Source organism: Hoplias malabaricus, chromosome 7 (genome assembly GCF_029633855.1).
Source record: "Hoplias malabaricus isolate fHopMal1 chromosome 7, fHopMal1.hap1, whole genome shotgun sequence".
In the NCBI taxonomy this organism is placed as follows: Eukaryota; Metazoa; Chordata; class Actinopteri; order Characiformes; family Erythrinidae; genus Hoplias; species Hoplias malabaricus.
The window spans coordinates 11187213-11208881 of NC_089806.1; the positions used below are offsets into that span (position 1 = coordinate 11187213).

The window sequence follows — 21669 nt, forward strand, 5'->3', positions numbered from 1 at the left end:
CTCCCTTTATTTCTAGACCTGTTCTGTAAAGGATCCCAACACAGGCTTTGAGTTCAACCTGCTTCCTCTGGCCTCCAAAACCGGATACAACACCTCTGCAAATGGAAAAGACTTTATTGTAAGAATACCTGCAGATCATTGGTTCTGAAAGTGGTTCTGGTAAATGTATTGGGGCATGTCATTAAGGGAATTCCTAACTCCTGCAGGTGAACATCTGTGCTGAAGCGTCTCATTGTGGTTCACAAGGAAAGTCCATAGCAGGGTGTGTGGTGGAGGATGGAATTCCACATAGTCAAGTAGGCATGGAGAAGACCCTACAATTCTCCACAGATGGACTGCTGACCCTCATATACAAAGGAGAGGAGAACAGAACGATGGGTGAGTGTGATAAACGCACGCTTCACTTCAGTATTGATTAGCACACTGGGTGTTGTAAGAAGCTCTGTTCGTTGAATATACTCTGAGCAGTGGAGATTCTAATCTATCCACACGTGTTTGTGAGCAGGCGACAGGAAATGTTAGCATCGTTTGAATTTAGCAAGAAGTTAATGTTTTGTCTGACGTCTCATTTTGTGGAATAAAAATCCATCCTTTTAGACTTGCCATGTTTCTGATGTGTTTTCAAGTAACTGTAAATAGAGTGTGAATCAAGTGTAAAGTGACATGTGATAATGTAATTAAATACATAAATATTATGACATTTGAGGAATATATCTGAGCGGAAGATCTCCTCAGAATAAACCAAACTAAAGATACATATTAATTATATTGCTGTAAAGTCTAGACCACCAGCTTGTAACATGTTTCTAGGGTCTGAATACTAACTGTGACTAACCTGTCCCTCCTATACTGCAGGATTCAGAGCCACCTTCACAATTAATTTTGTGTGTGATCTTAACACCGTAAATGGGACTCTGAAGGTGATTCGTGAGGAGATCAGCACATCCTCCCATGTTCAGCACGATGTTCTCTTCGAGTTCAACACGGCTCTGGCCTGTGAGCCTGCCCCTGTGGACTGCAGGGTCACTGGTAGGTTTTATTCCTCAAAGAACAGGACCATGCACTGGTTTCCTAATTTTATTTTAACAGTACAATGCCCTCCTCCTTTGAGTTTCATGTTTTACACCAAATCCCAAACATGCCCAGGCAGCTAATCCACGTACAGTACAACAATTGACCAATATAAATACACACAAAAACCATTCAACAGCAGTCAGCGGCTGAATAAGGGGAAAATATAATACAATTATTTAAATAAATATATAATATATAGTGAGATGCATAAATAAGGAAAGATTCATATACATACAAACAGATTTACAGATACATGTATACACAAGCACCTACAACTATGTTCATACACCTCCCTAATGAAGGGAGTTTCCCAAAACCCGCTGACTTCTGTGTTGTGTGTGTGTAGACTCTGAGGGAAACGAGTACGACCTGAGTGACCTCGGTCGGGACGATAAACCCTATGTTCCCTTGGACACTTCAGACCAGGCCAAGACTCAGAAATTCTACATCAACGTCTGTAAACCCCTGCCCTATATCCCAGGCTGTCCTGGTAAGTTATTGTTACTAATAACTTGTCATCTAATTTTAATTTCATTCTCTTTGCTCTCTTGCTTTTCTTTTATGTCTTTACTTGTCTGAGTCTGTGTTGTATGTGTATTGTGTAATTTAATTAAGAGGCAGGTTTGTGATAGCATTTTTAATCTTACTGATGTGGTGATACCGTTCTGTTTCATTTGCCTTTTCCTTCCTGTAATGAGTTGAGCATGTGAACGGTGAGATTGGTGCTGAAGGCTGTTTGTTTTTGACAGTTGGAGTGATTGGGGCATGTGGTCAGATTAATGGCAGAGGTTATAATCTGGGCTATGTACAGTCCAGTCTGCAGGCAGCTTCAGACGGCTCCATCAGCATTGTCTACCTCAGCGGAGATAAGTGTAGCCCGCAGGACCGCTACTCAACCCGAATCATCTTCCAGTGTGATGACACTCCTGTGAGAACCTTCACTTGTACTTTTATCTCCACTGCAGTGTGAAAATATTCCTAATAATTATGACACCCTTGACTTTCCTCATTTAAAATTAAAAACCGAATTAAAAACTGTTGTTTCTCCTGTTGTTTTTGATGAAAGGGTTCACCAGTGTTTGATCGCAAAGACGGCTGTGAATATGTTTTTATCTGGAGGACCTCAGAGGCCTGTCCTGTGAGGAGAGTGTCAGGTAAGAAACACTACCAGCTAATCCCTATTTTAGCAGTTCCAGTGTTGTTCTAGTATTAGTGATTTTTTTTTCTTTTCTTTATTTTTGCTATTTCCACTGAAAATTACATTGCATTTGCAAAAATACTAACACAATTCCTTTATACAATTCATTATTAAATATATGAAGGATATGGCTCTAGTCTATAACTTCCTATTCCTGGCATAGGACTCTGAAACACCTAAAACTCCCTCCACTGAAGTGATTTCACTTCTGAATGCCAAATATTTTCTGACACATTGAGTAAATTCTTTCCACGAGTTAATGCGGCTAGAACAGTAAAAGAGGACAAACTACAGGTTAATGTCCTTATATTCAGAAGAAATGTCGGAAGGCCTTTCTATAGTGTGCCTTTCAGTACTCAGCTTTATATTTGTCCTTTGCAGGTGAAAACTGTAAGGTGAAGGACCCCAGGAGTGGCTTTGAATATGACCTTAGTCCTCTGTCTGGGAAAGATTATGAAGTGTCGAGTGAAAAATATAAATATCACTTGGCTGTGTGTGGCCCCATTAAGGATTCAGTCTGTCCAAACGTCGACAAGAAGCAAGTGGCCTCGTGTCAAGTAGAGGGGTCCATTAAAAAGATTTCTGGTCAGTACGTTTCACACTTAAACCAAAGTAACTGCACAATTTTACATTTGGGTTTATTGGTTTATGGCACAAAATCACTGACATAAGAATGTGAATTTGAATATTTGAACTGTATCAGTGTATTTATTTGAATTATGTTTATGACACTGGATAAACTTGAAATTGCGAGGTGGTTAAATATTCAGAAACGATTAATGTATGAATTGATGGATCTGAATATTTCACCACCTCAAAAGTTCAGTTCATCAAATGCCATATAAACATAATCAGAAAAAATCTGATTAAAATATTCAGAATTCAGATCCAAATACTTACGTCAGTGACCCATCTCGGTGTTCGTGCTTAATGCTTCATTTTTCCATGTTAAAGGGTTGAGTACTCAAACCCTGACGTTTGATGATGGAGTCATCATGATTAACTACACACAAGGAGAACGCTGCCACAAGATTTATGAGCGATCTACAGCCATCCTTTTCATTTGTGACCCCAGCAAGAATCCTGTATGTTTTCAATTTTCAAACTATCCACCTTTCAGCAGTTAGCTATTAGCAATTAATCATTTTTCCCCCTCACTGCGTTTAAACTGTAGCGTGACCTGTGTGTTGCAGGGGGAAGCACAATTCATTAGAGAGACAGCAGACTGCACTTACCTGTTTGAGTGGCACACTGCTCTGGCTTGCCCTCCATTTAAGACCACCAGCTGCTCCTACAAGTGAGAACCAATATGTTATTTATGTTCTCACTTAGAACCACACAGTTGTATTTTAATCATTTACCAATCATTGCTTTCCTCATTTAATTAAAAACAAATCTAGTTTCCGAGTTGTGTTTATTCTGATGCATGAATTAGGTCATATTTTAGGCTTTTGTTTTTGGTCCAACCTATAAGCATAGTACAGTTGCCTTGTCTGTTTAGACCTGTGTGTGTTTGCCTCCTGCTTTAGTGTTAATTTATTCATGAGTCTACTTACTTGTGCCTGTGTATCAGCTTGAATTTGGAATATAAGCCAATAATGTAATGTAATGGTGAAATATCGCAATGTTGTTAGATGATTGTTATGTATAAAGGTAATTGTGTAGCTGTAGGTCATTGTACAGCTCTAATTTCACTTGTGTCTGCCTCAGTCCTCTCCCTGACTGTTTCTTGTGTGTCTCTGTGCAGTGATGGAAGTGGAAACTCTTATGATCTGTCCTCGCTGGCTCTGCATGACTCTAACTGGATGGTCCCGGCTCTAACTGGGGTGTTGAATCAACGCTATTATATCAATGTGTGCAAATCACTCGTGCCTCAGAGCGGTGAGTCAGGGCTATTTCTGTCTCTTTCTTCTTCAGGAAGTTCTGTTCCTGGTGTTTTACCACAACAGTGCAGGGATCTACATTGATTTAATGGGGCTTTTTAATATATGCTTTTTAGATATGTGTATATTTGTGTATATATTGTTTTGAGGAAAAGTAAGACAAAAAAATTGAATGCATTGTTTATTTCAGGTTCGTGGGGCTGCCCAAGCAGTGCTGCAGCCTGTCTGAAGAAGGGTGATGACTACGTGAGTCTAGGAGAAGCGCTGGACAGTCCAAAGTGGGAGAATAACACGCTGCTTCTGAAATACACTGATGGAGCATCCTGCACTGGAGGAGAGGAGAAAAAATCTACAACCATCCGCTTCAGATGTGACCCTGAGAAAGTGGTGAGATTATAACCCTCTGTGATTTCTACTCTGAGCTCAGCACTGCAGAAACTGCACTATGTAAATTGTGGAGGAGGGTAGAAAATGTCCGCCACCCCCAACTGATTTCAGTACAGTGCTGTAAATGTGAATTACACAAATAAAATGTATACATTACAATAAGGTTTTTGTTTGTTGCATTTGTTTCTACAAACATAATGGCAAAAATGCATATTCAGTACTGTACACACATTCATAAATTGTACACATGAGTTTATGTGATGATGGGAGTTATGAATTAGAAGTTTTTTTTTTCTTTTCCCCTCAGGATTCCAAGCCCACTCTGATCTATGCATTGCAAGAATGTTACTACAACTTTGTATGGTTTACAGCAGCAGCTTGTCCTCTCCACACCACAGAGCATGGAGACTGTGCGGTCACTAACCCAGTAACTGGTGAGTAGAGTTGGCTTTAGCATTGTAACAAAGGTCATGTTCGTCGCAATGCAATGCTCAGTTGTTAAACAAATTATTTGTAGTGTTAGAATTTATGCTTAACACTACCCAGTAGACAAGGAACATCCCTGGACGTTAAAAGTATTCTGTCCATCTTAATAAGTTAAGTGGTGACCAATCGATAACGTCAACGGACGTCCAAAATACGTCTAATAGTCATCTTTGGACGTCTTTTCAAATTTCATTTTCAACCTTAAGAGAACGTTGATTAGACGGCAGTCATTAGTTATTTCAACGTTGAATCAACGGCTAAATGTTTACTGGGAAGCATCTCTGTTGTTTTCAGTTTAACCGAGACAGCACTTCCAAGCAAGAAAAAAGAGCACTAGCAGAGAAATAGATTAGCACACCACCACCCAGGCTTCACACTTCCTAAACATCTACCAACAGCTTTCTTCACCTTTTGAGCACTGTTCTTAGTAAAGTCTTGTTACACATTCAGTAGACTTTGTCCTGACAGTTTGGGCCAATCGGAGCGTATTACTGATTGCAGTCTGGAGTTTTTATTTTGCAACTGTTTCAATGTGATTATTTCCTGTAAAATCGCTAAGTGGATTTGCCCTTCAAAAAGTCCAGATTAATATTTACAAGCCTTGGTTTACAGCTTAAACTGCCAGCTCATGAGAATTCAGAGTGTACATAACATTTCCCCACATTAAGCCAACATCAAATATATAGAATACTATTAAAACTGTTCCCTTTCAGATTACAATTTTAATACAAGAATTATTTTATACAAGAAAGATATAAGAATATAATTCTGTTCCAGTGTGTAGCCTGTCATTTGAATGAACATTTTCTTAAGTGATTAACCCTGGGCAGGTATTTTTTTCAATTGATGTTCTGAAAAGTTCAAAAGTACAAAAATAGTAATAATAAAATAAAAACGTGTTTCTTAACTATGCATGTGTCAACCCACTGTGAAAAGAAATTACGTCCTGGCGATACATTTAATCAAATCCAGACACATTCTGTGTGTATGTTGTAGATTACTGGGCAGTTTAATAATCACCCCAGTGAATTCCTCTTGTAAAAATTGTTAAAAATGCTGCCATTTTCTAGAAACAGCAAATTAAAAGGCGTCTTCATCCGTAACCATCAATAATTCATATATTGACCTTGTTCCCTTCCTCCTCAGGACGTCTCTTTGACCTGAACACCCTCACCCTATCCAAAGGGTACATTGTGAACGACGATGAGGACCCGAGGAAGATTTATAGACTTAATGTGTGTGCTCCAGTAGAAAATGCAGGCTGTGCTCCAGGAAAAGGTGACAACTATAAATACACTTTCAAGAAAATTACAGATTTCCCTTAGATTAACCTCAAAGGGATTGAGGTACAGAATGTGTGGCTTTCTGTTATGTTCAGTGATCCGTGATCAATCAAGCCATTGTAGAAAACACTCAATAATAAGAGATCCTTCAAAGTTCCAAAGTACTTCCTGTGACTCGTTTAATGCATTATTCCCCAGTTTTCAGTCTCAAACAAAGCGTTCTGAAGTATAATCCAGTGTTTAAGGCGAGCTGTATGTGGTTTCTGAATTTCCCCGCTGCTGTGTGTACACAAGGTCAGAGCATGTGCAGCCCATGTTTGTAAACAATGTTGTGAACCACTGATTTGAATCTGCACTTGATTCGTGAAGCGGTTCACTCAGTGAGTCGACTCTACACTCAACCCTTCGTGTAAGTTCCTCAAAGCGTTCAAACCCCACACAGAGCACATAATTCACGAGTTATCAGTGGATTTTAATAACACTGAACGATGACTCGGTTCGTTTCTTGAGCTTTGATTCCCAACGGAGGGTGTGTGTGGAGGCAGTGGTTGTTTCCCTGTTGCCCCCACCCCCACCTTCACTAACTGATTTTCTGCGGGAAATCCTGGTGTGGCTTTGGGCTGAACTGTTTTGATAACGTGATGTTTTAATAATGATTTTCTTGTCTGTGCAGCGGGCGTGTGCATTAGAGATGCTAAGTCAGCCGTGAATGGGGGGATGGCCAGCAAGAAGCTAGTGTACAAGGACCAGATTGTGGAGCTCACTTACGAGGGTGGAGATGCCTGTGCAGCCGACCCATCGCTGAAGCATAAGAGCATCATCAGCTTCATCTGCAAGTCTGGGGGCGGCAGCAGCAGTGGGCCTGTGCTGGTGAACACCGATAAAAATACCTGCACTCATTACTTCTCGTGGCACACTCCTCTGCTCTGTGAGCAACAGGTAACTCAGGGAATATGGGCTTTCATTTTAAATCATTGGCTCTAACTGGTAGTGTGGGCAGTTTAAAATTTTCACTGTCAATTTCAGTTTTGGAGATCAGTGTTCTGCACATTCGTGGGACTAAAATATGATTTTCTGGGCTTATTAAGATTTGTAGACATGTAAACATATAGGTATCTCTACCTTCTCTGAATCTGTGCTTTCCCAATGGTGTGAATGTAAGCTACAGATGTGGGTATTGGGCGGCACGGTGGCTTAGTGGTTAGCACGTTCGCCTCTCAGTGCTGGGTTCAAGTCCCATCTGGGTGGAGTTTCCATGTTCTCCCTGCGTCTGCGTGGGTTTCCTCCAGGGGCTCCGGTTTCCTCCCACAGTCCAACAGTGGCTTCAGTGGCTTCTCTAATAAATGTCCTGGTGTGTGAGTGAATGTCTGTATGTGTGTGTGTGCCCAGATATGGATTGACACTCTGTCCTGGGTGAAATCCTAGTGCCCGATGTAGTCCTCGTTCTTGTTTGGATTGAGTGTTCTGAGCAGTAAAGCGTTCCTTGAGTATCTAGAATCTAGTATAGATAGATAGATAGGTATTGTGTGTCATTGACTAAAACCAACAATAATAAATAATTTGAAATTAATTAACATAAATTAAATGTGAAAAGTTGACCCTAAGTCAGATTGTCTAGATTGTCAGTATGATGAAGTGTAATGTTCATTTCTATAGGGGTGGGCAGCACAGTGTCACAGCAGTTAGTGTCGCTGTCACACAGCTCCAGCTTCCTGGGGTTGTGGGTTTGAACCCTGTTCCGGGTGACTGTCTGTAAGGAGATTGGTGTGTTCTCTCTGTATCCACGTGGGTTTCCTCCAGATGCTCCGGAGCGTATTGGCGACTCAGATGTAGGGCTGTGTGTGTGAGTGCCCTGCAAAGTACTGGCGCCCCCTCCAGGGTGTGTTCCTGCCTTGCACTTAGTAATTCCGGGTAGGCTCTGGACCTACCGCGACCCGGAAATGGATAAGCGGTTACAGACAATGAATGAATGAATTAATTTCTATAGAGGAACAGCTAAAGTAATACAGTGCAGTCGTCTAAGCAGTGTAGCCCAGTGTTAAAAATAATATTGATCAAATCTAAACCTACAAATCATTTCGATGCATTCCTGTACTGTTTTTTGTAAATATTTATATTTTGTTTGTTTGTATGCATGTAAACTATTTATTTTTGGCTCACTCATAAATTTGGGATTCCACATGTGCTTTATGATCCTTGGTGAAGGTACAGTCTTGAGTTCCTCTGCAGTTCAGTTGACCTTTACCCCATTTTCTGGTGAATTATAATAGACTGGCTGTTACATAATGGAAGTGCAGATGACTTTCTTCTATCTGATTGCAGAAGCTCATCAAGCCTTGATAATTTACTACAAGTGTCACTGAGTAATGGACGTGTTAATGTTTAATCTGTTCTGTCTCCATTGTACTGTTGTCTGTGTGCAGATGACCTGCTCGGTTTTGAACGGGACCACCCTGCTGGACCTCAGTCCTCTGATTAATCTGAATGGGTTTTACATCGCCACAGACGAGGACTTGGACAAGGACAGTTCTCCTGACTTTTACATCAATATCTGCCAGCCTCTTAACCCCATTCCAAGAATCAAATGTCCCCCTGGAGCCGCAGTGTGTATGGACCCTCTTGATGGGGAACCCATTGTGAGTGAAACAGATCAGAATTTATGGGCTATATTTTAGTAGCATGGTAGAATCCAGGATGTCTCCGTTGGTTTGTTAATATATGGTTCATAATAATGAGAATAATTCGTTTTCTGAGGCTGAGATTTATTTAGTCCTCTAGGCTGTGTAGTTTTGATCTTTGCCGTAAAATAAACTTTTGTTTATTTTTTTTCTTTTATTTTCCTTTTTGCAGGATATTGGACGTGTGACCTCCCCTCCCACATACAACAATGAAAGAGATGAGGTGTGTCTCAGCTTTTATTTCCATTATTGATGTCTCGAAAGGAACATTCCTTGCTGAAACCAAAATCTAAGATCATAATATGGAAGTTAACATAGCAAAATAATGAGGTTACAGTATGGGTTTTGTTACATGCCACAACCTTCCATGTCCTCAACAGCAGGCTAATGGTCATTCATGGCAGTAGACTCCAGTGTCTCCACCTAGACACACAATGCTCCTGCACCGTTTATTTTTGATGTCTCTATTTCAGGGTTTCTTATAGCTCATGGCTTCTTTTCCTTCTTTACCAGGTGGAGATCTTTTTTAACAGCAGTACACCTTGTGCTGCTGATCCTTCAACCAATTACACCTCCAAAATTGTCTTCACCTGCCAGGGAGGCACAAGCCTGGTCAGAATTTCACACTCACTCATCGTTATGATCTCCATAAGCTCAAAAATAAAACTATTAGTGACTTTGTTTATCTATAACACTGTGTCTTAGCTGCATGCTTATTGAATGTGGGCCTCTCTACTATTAATGCAGGGATCTCCGATGATGATTCGTCAGCTGGACTGTGTGTATGTGTTTGAATGGGCCACTCCTGTGGTGTGTCCAGAGACGGTCAGTGTCCAGGGCTGCACTCTGAATGTCTCTGAACTGCAGTACACCTTCAACCTCTCACAGCTGTCTAAGACATATCAGGTACCTATCTGTTTGGTCTGTTTATGAACTGTGGTAAGATTAAGCTATGTGGCACATAATGTGCAAATCAGCTCAGATATTCAAAAACCAGTTGCCTACATTCCCTGATTTTTCTGTACTTTGTAAAAGTAAATCATACACTCTAGATCTGGGGTTTGTGTTTCTAAGGAGAGACTTTAAAAGCATCATTGTAATAAACATTAAACAAAGCAGTAAAATCCCTCAGACATCACCCCACAGTAAGACAGGAGCTTAAGGACTGAGTGGAGAAAGTGGCGATGAGGAGTGATGTGTACTGCCAGACCCAGCTGTCCTAATCACTTTTGTAGAGGTTGTAAAATGATATCCCATAATATGTATGTTGTACCTCATTACGCTTCTTCAGGAAACAAAACATTTTGACTAAATCCATCTTGGGTAGATTTGCAGATATAAATTTGATCTTGTTAAGCTCTAAAATAACTTAAATCTTTGTTAGTGTTACTAACGTAGCGTTAGGAGTCTTGCCCAAGGACACTTATTGTTGTACTGTGATGTTTCCTTGTGAGCTGGGAAGCTAACCCTATATCGAATGATAGTGGTGTCACCCACTACAATGAACGGCCTATTATGTAATCCTGATATTTACGACTACAGATGGGCGTGATCCAATGTCAGTATTGAGTCAATGCCAGTGGTAAATACTGGATTGGAGATCTGTGAGGGGGGGGAAATAAATAATCAGAGTAAACAACAACATCTCAGAACTGCTAGTAGAGTAACGTGGCTCACTTTTCAATATCTGTTTCTCAGTCCAAAGAGCTAATGTGATGGATTTAACGTCATCATACGTACTTAGCCATTAGCCAGCACAGTAACCCTAATATTGATCACTACCATCGACGATCATGGTGGCTTATTTTCTCTGGCCTTTGAACGTACACAAGGACATGATTTTGAAAAAAAAAGCCATTATTATAAACACTAGTGCTGTCACCAACACACAGACTTTAAAAATTCATTTAAAAGACAGACACAGTCAGTACAAAAACAGATTAGATGTAATATCAGACTCTGCTCAGATAAGACAGATGTGCAGGCTCAATTCTAATGCTGTACTGAAAACAAAATAAAGATAGGAGCCAGCTGTGCAGCCTGTATGTGTTGTCACATAGCCTGTACTTCCTGTTGTCTTTTGTAGGTTCCTTCTGCCTCAGGCTTGTATAAGATCAGTGTGTGTGGAGCTGTAGCAGACAAAAACTGTAAGAACAGTCCAGTGTGTCTGGTGTCCGGTTCTTCATCCACCTCCTTTGGCATCACCAAAGCCATGAGTCTGAAATACAGTCGGGATGAGCAGGCTGTTATAATGCAGTACGGCGGAGGAGACCCTTGCCCTGCAGGTCAGTGCTCTGCCTTCACAGTCGATCCAGGTCTTTATGTCCATGTATTCTGATCTGTTTTGATCCACTGTTTTTATGTCTGAATAAGAATCTCAGAGAGTAAGCCGGTTGTGGCTATTGAAAAATTGATGCAGTTTTAAACTATTAAACATTGTTAAACACTACTATAGAATAATTCAGAGTCCTTTCTAAAATCTGGTTTTCTTCAGTCTGAGTGGAGAAAGTGGAATATGTTTATTGAACACTGTCTCTCCCTTTTTCACAGTGACAGTGAGTGGAGATGCTTGTGTGTTTCCTTTTATCTACTTGAAAAAGTCCTACTCTGAGTGCATCACATTTGCTCCTCAGAGCACAAAGTGGTGCGCCACCACATCCAGCTACGATTTAGACAGGAAATGGGGCTACTGCTCTAATGGTAAAAAGTCAATCTCTTGTTTTCTTTTCAGTTAAATGTGAGATATTTCAAACATGTTCCGTTTTTTACAACCTAACTGATGTGATTACCAGTCAAACTCAATGGATCTATATTTACATTTATGCCATTTGTCAGATGCTGTTATCCAGAAAGACTTACAATTTTAGACTTATGACCGCTTGGTAATCATCAGGCTGGGAATCAAACCACCTCCTGCATGGAAATGATCATTATTAACCTTTGTCATGTTGTGTATCCTGAGCTTGAGTAAATGTATACCTATGTTTTTCAGCAACCACTAAAAGGCAGTCATCCATCTTGTTCACGTGTGACCGCACAGTGGGCCTTGGGTCCCCCCAGCTGTTCAGTGAAACTCTGGGCTGCTCCAGCACTTTCCAGTGGCGCACCAACGTGGTCTGCCCTCCGAAGAAGATGCAGTGTAAACTGGTTAGTCAACACCAGACCTTCGACCTACGCACTCTCTCCTCCCTTACTGAGCCGTGGAAATTCAGCAGCAAAAATAAAGACGCGTGAGTATCCACCTTTCGTAAGGTCTTTTTTTTTTTTTTTTTTTTTTTTTTTTTTTTTTATACATTTTATTATGCATTTTTTTATGTCAAACAGTTTAAATTGCTGTTTAGTTCATTCTAGTTTCACCATCCAGAAACAGTAGGATCTAAAAACCTGGAAATAAATAAAAACCCAAAGTTTTAACATTCTGAAAAGAGCAGAATATAATACACTTAAATGACCTTATTGGTCACTATTTAAATCTGTATGATTTAATGATTTTTACTGACTGACATCTATTACAGGATGCTGCCCAGTTCACTGCCATCAACTTTAAAGTTAGTTTAAAAATATTAATATTGACAGCACAAGGTTTATATTTGACAGTGATGTTTTTTTTTGTTTTTTGTTTTTTTTTTTTTTTTGTGCAGGTACTACATGAACCTGTGCCAGGGAGTTCACGGTGGTCTGCTGGACTGTCCAGAGGGAGCTGCTGTGTGTCGCAGACGCACCAGTGGCAAGACTGAGACTCTGGGACTTGTACACACTCAGAGGATGAGTTTTGTTGGTCAGTCCCCTTTACACTGCACTCTTCCTTTCCCCAGTTACGCTTCATACGAACCATATAAATTAAAACAATAAATAAAAACACTTATCTCCTCTACTTCTAGACGGAAAGATTCAGGTGAATTACACCATGGGAGATTCTGTGTGTGGGAATTCTCTCAAGGCCAAGACCATTGTGCAGCTGACCTGTGGCACCACTGTGGGTCATCCAACACTCCTGCGGTGAGTCCAGGAAAACCAAATGATTAAAGTGTTTCTAAGAAACTCTGAGCCGCAGAGACATAAAATGCATTGAAAACAGTACTAAGACCAGATTCTTAAGCAGGGCACCCGTGGATGCTTTAAAGGCTTAAAACGTCTACATTTTCATTTTCCATATTCAATGTTTAACATAATATTAAAATAAATATTTAAAAAAAGTTATAGTAAATTAACATTCAAACAGAATTAACAATAAATTAAAGGCTTAAATACATGTAATGTATATAAAGTATGATTACGAGTGCTTTTCCACTGCATGGGATCTACTTGTTTATAGCTAGAAGCTTTTCCACTCGTACAGCTCCCTTGTGAAATGGAGCCAGTGACTTTCCAAACCCTGTCTCTAACAGGAGCCGCGGGCTTTGAAAACCACAACAACGGCAGTAGAGTTAGGCACTGTTTACTCATCGTGTATTCGCATGTTGCTTTTGTTTTTTGAACCGAACATGGCTCCGCGCTGCAGCTCTCACAGATCAGTTTTCCTTGTTTTATGTTCCGCTTTCACTGGAGATTTTCATCAGCCACCGGCCCAAGGAGCGTTTAAACCTCTTCAAAACCCTTCAGGGAAATGTTACGAGCTGCCGTTGTGAGTCCGATAAACACAGATATTATCACTGCTGTAACTTGAGAGATTTTACAAGTGGCAAGTTTGTGCTGGAGGTCACAAAACTAAAAAAAAGTACCCTACTGCATATTACTAACTAAATATTTTGAGAATATGAAGAATTCTGTGTGTGATGAACATTACTGTACACTGCAGCTGAAAGCCCCTGACCTGAATCCTCGAAGAGCACTGCCTTATAAACTCCTGTAATGGATATTGTCACACCGGATTGAGAAAACATTAACAAACATGTGTTAATAAATACTGACAGGCTGTATCTACAAATGCAAGTTAAGCTTTCAGAAATTTAATTGACCACTGACTTTAAAATCATCAGAATGATATGGAGGGCAGCACGGTGGTGCAGCAGATAGTGTCGCAGTCACACAGCTCCAGGGACCTGGCGGTTGTGGGTTCGGTTCCCACTCCGGGTGACTGTCTGTGAGGAGTTTAGTGTGTTCTCTCTGTGTCTGTGTGGGTTTCCTCCGGTTGCTCCGGTTTCCTCCCACAGTCCAAAAACACTCGTTGGTAGGTGGATTGGCAACTGAAAAGTGTCCATATGTGTTGCCCTGTGTAGGACAGGTGCTCCCTCCAGGGTGTGTTCCTGCCTTACGCTCAAGACTAGTGATCGACCGATGTATAAACTCAGTACATCAGAATAAAACACCATAACTAAGGGTTTTTACTGTTTGGTGAAGGGTAAATGGCCACTTGGTGAGGGACAGGAGACGGGTTTCTCATAGAAAGGAAAGATGTTGACATTTGGTCTAGACAAGATATATACACTGTATTTTTGTAGTAAAAGTAATGATTTTCCTTATGGAGAGCTTGGGGTCTAAAGAGACACTTGGAGAGGCCATCTGTCCACTGTCTGCTCCAGCTTCAACAACTTCAAATCAGTAGGAGGTATCAACTCCAAATTTTACCTGATGAAAATAGACCCCTGGAGACACAAGTTTAAAAAGAAAAAAGTAATGGACTCATGAACTCTTCAGTTTATAGTCACTAACATATTTTTTTTTTTCAAAAATAAGACAAGCGCCTACATTTTTTTGTGGTTTTCTTAAGCTTTTGACCACTTTATATATATTTCAGGATCTCTAAATGGTTTCTTTTACAAATTTGAAGGGTTTTCTGTAAAAATAAATCATGATAATGCCTCTGGTTTATTCGTTGCCTGAGGAATGGGAATATCGGCTTTACTTATTAGCCATCGGCTACTATTGCTGTCTAAAAATCAGCATCGGCCGTGAGAAAAACCCATATCGGTCGGTTTAACAAGGACCAGGATCTCTGTCTATGGTGGTGTCCGTGTTTCAGTTTATGGAATTAACGGACACCATGTTCTCGGGCCAAAAAATACAAAATAAAAAGAACAGTTAGGAACTTGTTACCTGTGTGAAATTAAAATGCCCAGATTACCCGTTGTGTGGCATGTGTTAGTATTGAGGCATTCTGTATTGTTTTCAGATTAATGCCAATCAAACGTTCACATTTCTTGTGGAATTTCATATTTTGTCCAAGAGTTTTGTACAACGTAGCATGTATTTTCAGAATCATTTTCAGAGCATTTCCCCCAAAGGCTTACACTGAAGAAAATGACCTTACATGAACTGTAGTTCTGTGTGTGCAGCATGGCTGATTTATGAATCAAACTAGACGTGTTTCTACATCTTATTGTTGATTTACGTCAGTTTGAAGGATGCCTAACCTAGTGTTAGTGTTTAACATTGTTTTATGTCATGAATTTGATCTTTTACCTCTGCCCACTACACGGTGGTCTTTCTGGAGCCTCAGTATTTTTTTTAATGTTAGGGATTAAACTAATTATGTCTGTGTGTGTGTGTGTGTGTGAATGTAGGGAGGACAAGGTAGCTTGTGAGTTCTGGGTGGAGTGGGAGACTCGAGCAGCCTGTGCCGTGAAGCAGCAGGAAGTGGAGTTGGTTAATGACACCTTCAAAGTTCCAGAGACGGGAAACATTGTCACCCTGGGAACACTCTACTACAGGTCTCTACTAATCCTCTATAGGTTATTTATGGTTAAAGGGTGGTGTTGAGCATCACCCAAAGAAGAGTACTACCCCCTTGATCGTGGTAAAACCACTGTAACATTAAACTGACTGGCTTTACCTTTACATGAATAGCACTTGGCAGATATTATTCAGAGTAATGTGTTAGGTGTCCTGCTTGTTGTAGCATGGAAAGCCTGCCCATGTTGAGAATCAAACCCCCAGCCTTCAACGGGGCAGTGATGTTACTCACTTTATATTTTAAGGTTTAATGTTTTTTTTTTTTTTTATTTAATGTTTGCCATTACCAAGCAAGGAAATAGACAAAATTATTCTGTTGATAGAACAGTGGGTTTAAACACCCTGGCATATTAATATACCAGAATTCAGCTGCTGTACTAGTTATGAAACCAAGTAAGAAATGAAAATGATTATTTCCAGGATTTTATTCTCTTCCTTTTAATAACTGACTGTTTCTTTTGATTTTAGCCTCCACAAAGCCACTGGAGACATCCGACCCAATGGTGACCGCTATATCTACCACATCCAGTTGTCTGGCATCACTAACAGCTCCTTGGCACAATGCCTGGGAGCTAATATCTGTCAGGTGAAGGATACCTCTTCCTACTGGAGGAAAATCGGCACCTCCACCAACGCCAAGTACTACATCAAAGGTGAGGGGCAGGCCACACACCAGCTCTGAGTGCATCCCTACAGAAGAGCTCTGAGTGAAAGCTACAAGAGCATTTTGCTGGAATGCAGGCCTGTTTAGCTGTCTGTCATATAGTATACATGAAGGAATATGCTTGCCGCATTGTATTTCCACATTGGTTTAGCGTTTGTCGTTGTTGATTCTTCTGAATGAAACCTTTCCCTGCTGTCTGTTGTTAAAATGCTGTGGCGTTGTGTATTTTCAGGAGACAGTCTGGATGTGCTGGTGTCATCTGACTCTGTGTGTGGCCGAGACAAGTCCAAAACCATCTCATCAGCCATTCTATTCCACTGCAACCCAGCAGCCGGCGAGGGCATCCCTGAATTCCTGCTGGAGTCAGATGGCTGCCAGTATCTGTTTGTGTGGCACACCTCCAGAGTATGTGGTCTTCGGTAAGTAAACTACAAAACAGTTGCAGACCTGGCTTTTCTTGTGCTGTGCTGCTGTTTCATTTGCATTATAATGTTTTGTCTTTTCAGTGTTTTACTTATTGTCATTGTTGGACCAAAAATACATTGTCATCTTTTAAATTGAAAATATCTCACAATTCAAAGAGCAGCTGGTGTTTGAATTCACTGAAGGCTTTAACAGAAAGATTCACTGAAGACTAAAACCTCACTGAATGGTGCTGCGTAAAATTACTACTTTTATTAATCTTCAGTGTTTAATTATCTCTTAAATGCACTGCCATTTAGTTACAGGACTAAGTTGATATCTAACGTCATGGTTTATCCTCATATATCATTACAGCCTTTGAAGAAATCTGATGTAATCATTGCCCTCTGAGTGTTCTCTAGACAATTTTTATATCAAGCTTTGCGTCAATGGTTCTGCTCCACTGGCTAACTTCTCGCTTTTGTTTTTTTTTTTCTCTCTTTTTGGCTCAGATCTGCGCAAAAGGAAATTGATGACAGCGTCGGGTTATCTGGTCGAAGCCAGGCTCTGGGGGTGGTGCTTAGTCTGCTGCTGGTGGTGCTGATTGTCTGTCTGCTTATTCTACTGCTTCACAAACCAGAGAGAAGGTAACCACACCTCTATATCGTAGCCCTCTCATGGTAGTATTCACCCACTCAGTAAAACATGGATATCACCTTAATTAAGATTTGCTTAATGCTATGTTTGTTGCTCTTATTTTAGGGGGCTTGTTATGCAGAAAGTGACCAGTTGCTGCAAGAGGGGTAATCCGGTGTCCTATAAATACTCCAAGGTAACGGCTCACAGAGACATGACGTCCAGAGATTGTGAAATTTTTACACTCTGGGCACACCTTGCCTTTTTTTTTTAAATCTGAAATTCCTTAATTAAATGTGTGTTCGTTAATATTTTGACATCACAGCAAGGGGGTAAAATACTTGAATGCTGGCCTTATATCCAATGAGTCCTTGTCACTAATAATTTCACTTACATTTGTGTGATAGAGTTTTCCTCTGAATAAACATGGGTTACTGTTAATACGCTGAGTTACAGCAGAATGACAAAGGGCTCTACTCTTTTCAAAAACATTTTGAAAAGGTGTCGCCAAACGGACCATACATTTATCATCACTGCACCGCAGTACAATAAAATGTAGACTCTTATGTCCACAGTTACCCATACATTGCGGTTAACCCTCACATGCCGGTTGGGTTGGGGCAGTGAACATACACACAAACCTGGAGCAATGGGCAGCCCATTTGACATCAGGGGAGCAGTTGAGGGAATATTAACAATTGATGTTGAAAGGAGAGAAAGCACTATCCTTTCACTGTCCCTCTCCTTCACTAATATTCCTGCCAATTCAAACCGGAAGTCCCAAGCCCACTTCTCTAAACTTTAGACACGTCTCCCTCTGAAGAGCGTGTTTCAACCTTCATTTGATGAAGGGTGTCTAGACCTCACCAGAGTTTCATGGAGTATGACCTGTGTGTGTGTGTGTGTGTGTGTGTGTGTCAGGTGAACACTGATGAGGACGGCTGTGAGGACGAGATGGAGTGGCTGATGGAGGAAGTGGAGACTCCAGCGAGAGGCCCTCAGGAGAACGGTCACGTCACCACTAAACCAGTCAGCGCAGACGCCCTGCGCTCCTTCTCCCTGGACGAGCAAGACAGCGAGGACGAGGTGCTGACCGTCCCCGGCGTCCGAATCCACTCCGGACGAGCCTCCGGCCCCTCCTCCTCATCCCGGCTCCAGGCCCTGCACCGGAGGGCAGAGAGTGATGAGGATCTGGTGGGTCTCCTGGAGGACACGGGGAGCAGGAGCTTGTCCAAACCACCTGGCAAGCACCAGAGGAAAGCACAGCCGGACCCTGAGGACAGCGACGAGGATCTGCTCAGAGTCTAAGGACACTTCTCTGCTCCCTTCACGAACTTCTGAATGTCTCTCCAACATCGCTCCAACCTTCTGCTCCTTCACTTTTCTTCTCTTTCTGGTTTTCTAAAGGGAAAAAAATCTATTTATCTGTCGGCTGTTTACTGTACAGTGTTTGAAGAGCAGAAGGGGGTCATGCGTCCACTCGATATCAATGCCTTTGAGATGAAAATAATCCTTTTTCATCATTTGATAGATTATTTTTTCAGTCTTGTTTGTTTTTTGTTTTTTTCCCTGTGTAAAATTGAATTTATTTAATGGATATTATTTGTGAAGTCAACATGAAGCTCCCATACACAACATCTGTGCAAAAATTAGAGACCACCCTTAATTTATTTAACTTTAATTAAAGCCTTAATGATAAATATTATGTAAAGTCTGTTTTTAATTTAAGTCTTTTTTTGGATAGTTTTCCACATGTCCAAAGTTCAGTCTTAGAAGTTGGTTGTTTTCTGCTTCTCACGATCCATGTAGCACCTTCACATTCGGTGTGAAGAACCATTGTTTTGGTTCTTTTTGTTTGTTTGTTTTAATTTTTCACTGGTTTTCTGTTGATCTTCCCCCTTCCATTTGCAGGTGGATTTTCTTTGTCTCATAAATGTCCTGAAACAAGAATGGTTTGTTATCGTTGGCTTTTGTAACTAAAGCAGTGGCCTCTGACTTTTGCATAGTATTTCACAAGATGATCTGTGATTTTATTTAATTGTTTAGGTTTGTGGGTTTTGTTTTTTAAACCGGCTCTTGGTCTCATTCGCCTTGTGGGAATTGATTGATTGATAAGGAACATGGAGAGTCCTACAGAAGGGTTTGGAAACAACATCCTGGAGCAGTATTTTACAAGTCTTTGGCCACATAAGGCCATGAGGAAACTTTCCTAGACCACTTTTAACTGGAAGTGTAGAAATGTGCTTAGCGGTACTTCACGTCTCAGACGAGGCTGGTTCACATATACAGTGGCCAAGGGCAAAGTCCCTTTAATACATTGCTGTTTATTTAGTAAAGGGATGTTTCCTGCATTGCTTCAGCTTCCCGTTCGCCAAAAACCGCATGCTCTTTATATCCCTTAACAAGGACGTACACAGTATGAGTTTAAGTGCCATGAGGCTTTAGAACTGGGCACTTGGCGCAGCTTGATGCCTCCCTTCCCTCCATCAAACTCTCCCAACATTAAGGTGTCTCAGTCTTTAGTTGAGCATATTACAATCACAGTGTGATGACTTGTCAGGTATTGTTTTTTTTTTTATTGTTGAGATTAATTTTTGCACAAACTTTGTAGCTGAGTATGCAAGAGTTCTAATACACATCTAGATGCACTCAGATGAGCATAAGGTACACAGTTGGGTGTAATGCACTTTGATCTTTTTAGTGTTAGCTAAACGGTGGTGACTCTGCAAAATATATTTCAGCAAAGGAACCGGGTCACCTCGTATGTGTTTGGCCTCTCTTCTCCTGTCTTTTCACCATAGACTCTAGGTTTGAAGCATGAGCTTTTTCACTCTTAACCTGCTTTCCATTAAAGCACATATTTTAACCATTTCACTCAAAGGGAAAATATTTTGATTGATGTTTCTTGATAAAATTGGGAAGGTTTCCTAAACTAACCGTTAAATACAGCCTCCAGAGTTTCATTATTTTGACGTGTCCATGCTTCCTCCATGTCTCATCCCTGTTTGATTAACTGATGTATGATGAAGGTACGATCCTCGCTCTGAGGTTTTCTGTTGAAGCTGGTTGTCTGTCCTCAGGGCAGAAGGTACACTGTACGAACGATGATTGTCGGTGTCACCAACGCTCCTCTCTGTGCTTCTACGAAAGTGTCTGTCACTGCTGTATGTGTTTTTGTTCTGTATGTTTTTTGTTTTTTGTTTTATTCTCGAGTGGATGATCCTGAGCCTCTTACTGATGTACTTTCTTTTTATTTTTGCCGGAGGCTCCTCCCAAGGTTTTTGTTTTGAATTTTGTCAGATGCTTTACATCATTTGTGTTTGTTTTTGTTTTTTTAATTTTATTTAAAAATGTTGATGCTGAGACATTATTGCATTATTTCAATAAAAGATCAGCCATTAAAGCATGTGGAGTTGTCAAAATGTATTGCTGTTAGAGTGGGTTCATAATTCCACCACATGAACATTAACGTTGGGTACTTTCACATTAAATGAATTGAATTCAGAAGTGATGGTGTACTTAACACGATATGACTTCAGCGAGTGGTCACTTGTTTGAAGTTTGACTGGAACATTATTCCATCTCAATCTTGTAGATTCCAGTAACATTAAGATTGTTTATGTACAAAGGAAAACTAGAGAATTATGAGTTGTTTATTTTCTTCAAAGAGAAACGTGTCTTAAACCTGGGTCCCTAATAACTTGCACTCTATGGGCTAGCTCCCAATATATATATATATATATATACACACGGACCCATTCCCAACAGCCAGGGTCTGTTTAACCCACTTCACAAGCAAGAGTGCAGCTGAATGCATGTGATTAGGGTATATCTGTAAACATGTGACTTTCAGAGGAGCGGCAGGACAACGGCTGCTGTTGTGTGGATTATCAGATATGTCAGTGTACATGTGAGACCAGAAATGGACCAAGAATTCACATTTACCAGTAGTTTAAAGGTAAAGAAATGCTTTTCTGTCTCAGACCAAAAGTCCAGTCTGGGTCCCAGACTTTAAAATTATGCAGTGAATACTAACGTGACCAGAACTCATTAGTGAAGCCCACATGGGTGGAGTGTGCACTTGCTGAGCTCCAGATGGACACAGGCATTGGCTGGATGAGTACATGTGCTGTTTGTGACTGGACCCAGGTGCTGCTTATGTCTCACAGATTTTGGCAGCTCAGTAATTCTCTATAGAGGGTCCACGTGGGCCCACACTTGGCTGTACAGCCCCAATGGGCTCTACGTTCAAGCCATCCATGTCCCATCACTGTTTCTGCAGGGCATCCGGATTGTGTCCAACATC

The 21669-nt window shown here is 40.8% G+C and overlaps 1 protein-coding gene across 2 annotated transcripts in view; it reads left to right on the forward strand.

The window, feature by feature from the left end:
* igf2r (insulin-like growth factor 2 receptor) overlaps positions 1–20731 on the forward strand; it is a 43065-nt gene extending 22334 nt beyond the window's left edge. The window contains exons 20-48 of one of the 2 annotated variants that reach the window (XM_066676560.1): positions 17–118; positions 207–378; positions 856–1029; positions 1421–1564; positions 1824–2002; positions 2141–2228; positions 2654–2857; positions 3227–3357; positions 3466–3569; positions 4020–4153; positions 4346–4542; positions 4850–4976; positions 6175–6306; positions 6985–7250; positions 8735–8947; positions 9162–9212; positions 9503–9601; positions 9737–9895; positions 11076–11274; positions 11540–11689; positions 11982–12219; positions 12631–12767; positions 12871–12988; positions 15493–15639; positions 16130–16314; positions 16558–16744; positions 17240–17374; positions 17490–17559; positions 18285–20731. In XM_066676560.1, the coding sequence (XP_066532657.1) occupies positions 17–118; positions 207–378; positions 856–1029; positions 1421–1564; positions 1824–2002; positions 2141–2228; positions 2654–2857; positions 3227–3357; positions 3466–3569; positions 4020–4153; positions 4346–4542; positions 4850–4976; positions 6175–6306; positions 6985–7250; positions 8735–8947; positions 9162–9212; positions 9503–9601; positions 9737–9895; positions 11076–11274; positions 11540–11689; positions 11982–12219; positions 12631–12767; positions 12871–12988; positions 15493–15639; positions 16130–16314; positions 16558–16744; positions 17240–17374; positions 17490–17559; positions 18285–18671 (4629 nt within the window). In that variant the 3' untranslated portion in view covers positions 18672–20731. The remainder of the gene's footprint in view (positions 1–16; positions 119–206; positions 379–855; positions 1030–1420; positions 1565–1823; positions 2003–2140; positions 2229–2653; positions 2858–3226; positions 3358–3465; positions 3570–4019; positions 4154–4345; positions 4543–4849; positions 4977–6174; positions 6307–6984; positions 7251–8734; positions 8948–9161; positions 9213–9502; positions 9602–9736; positions 9896–11075; positions 11275–11539; positions 11690–11981; positions 12220–12630; positions 12768–12870; positions 12989–15492; positions 15640–16129; positions 16315–16557; positions 16745–17239; positions 17375–17489; positions 17560–18284) is intronic. The other variant, XM_066676561.1, reaches the window with a different exon arrangement.
* The last annotated feature ends 938 nt before the right edge of the window (positions 20732–21669 follow it).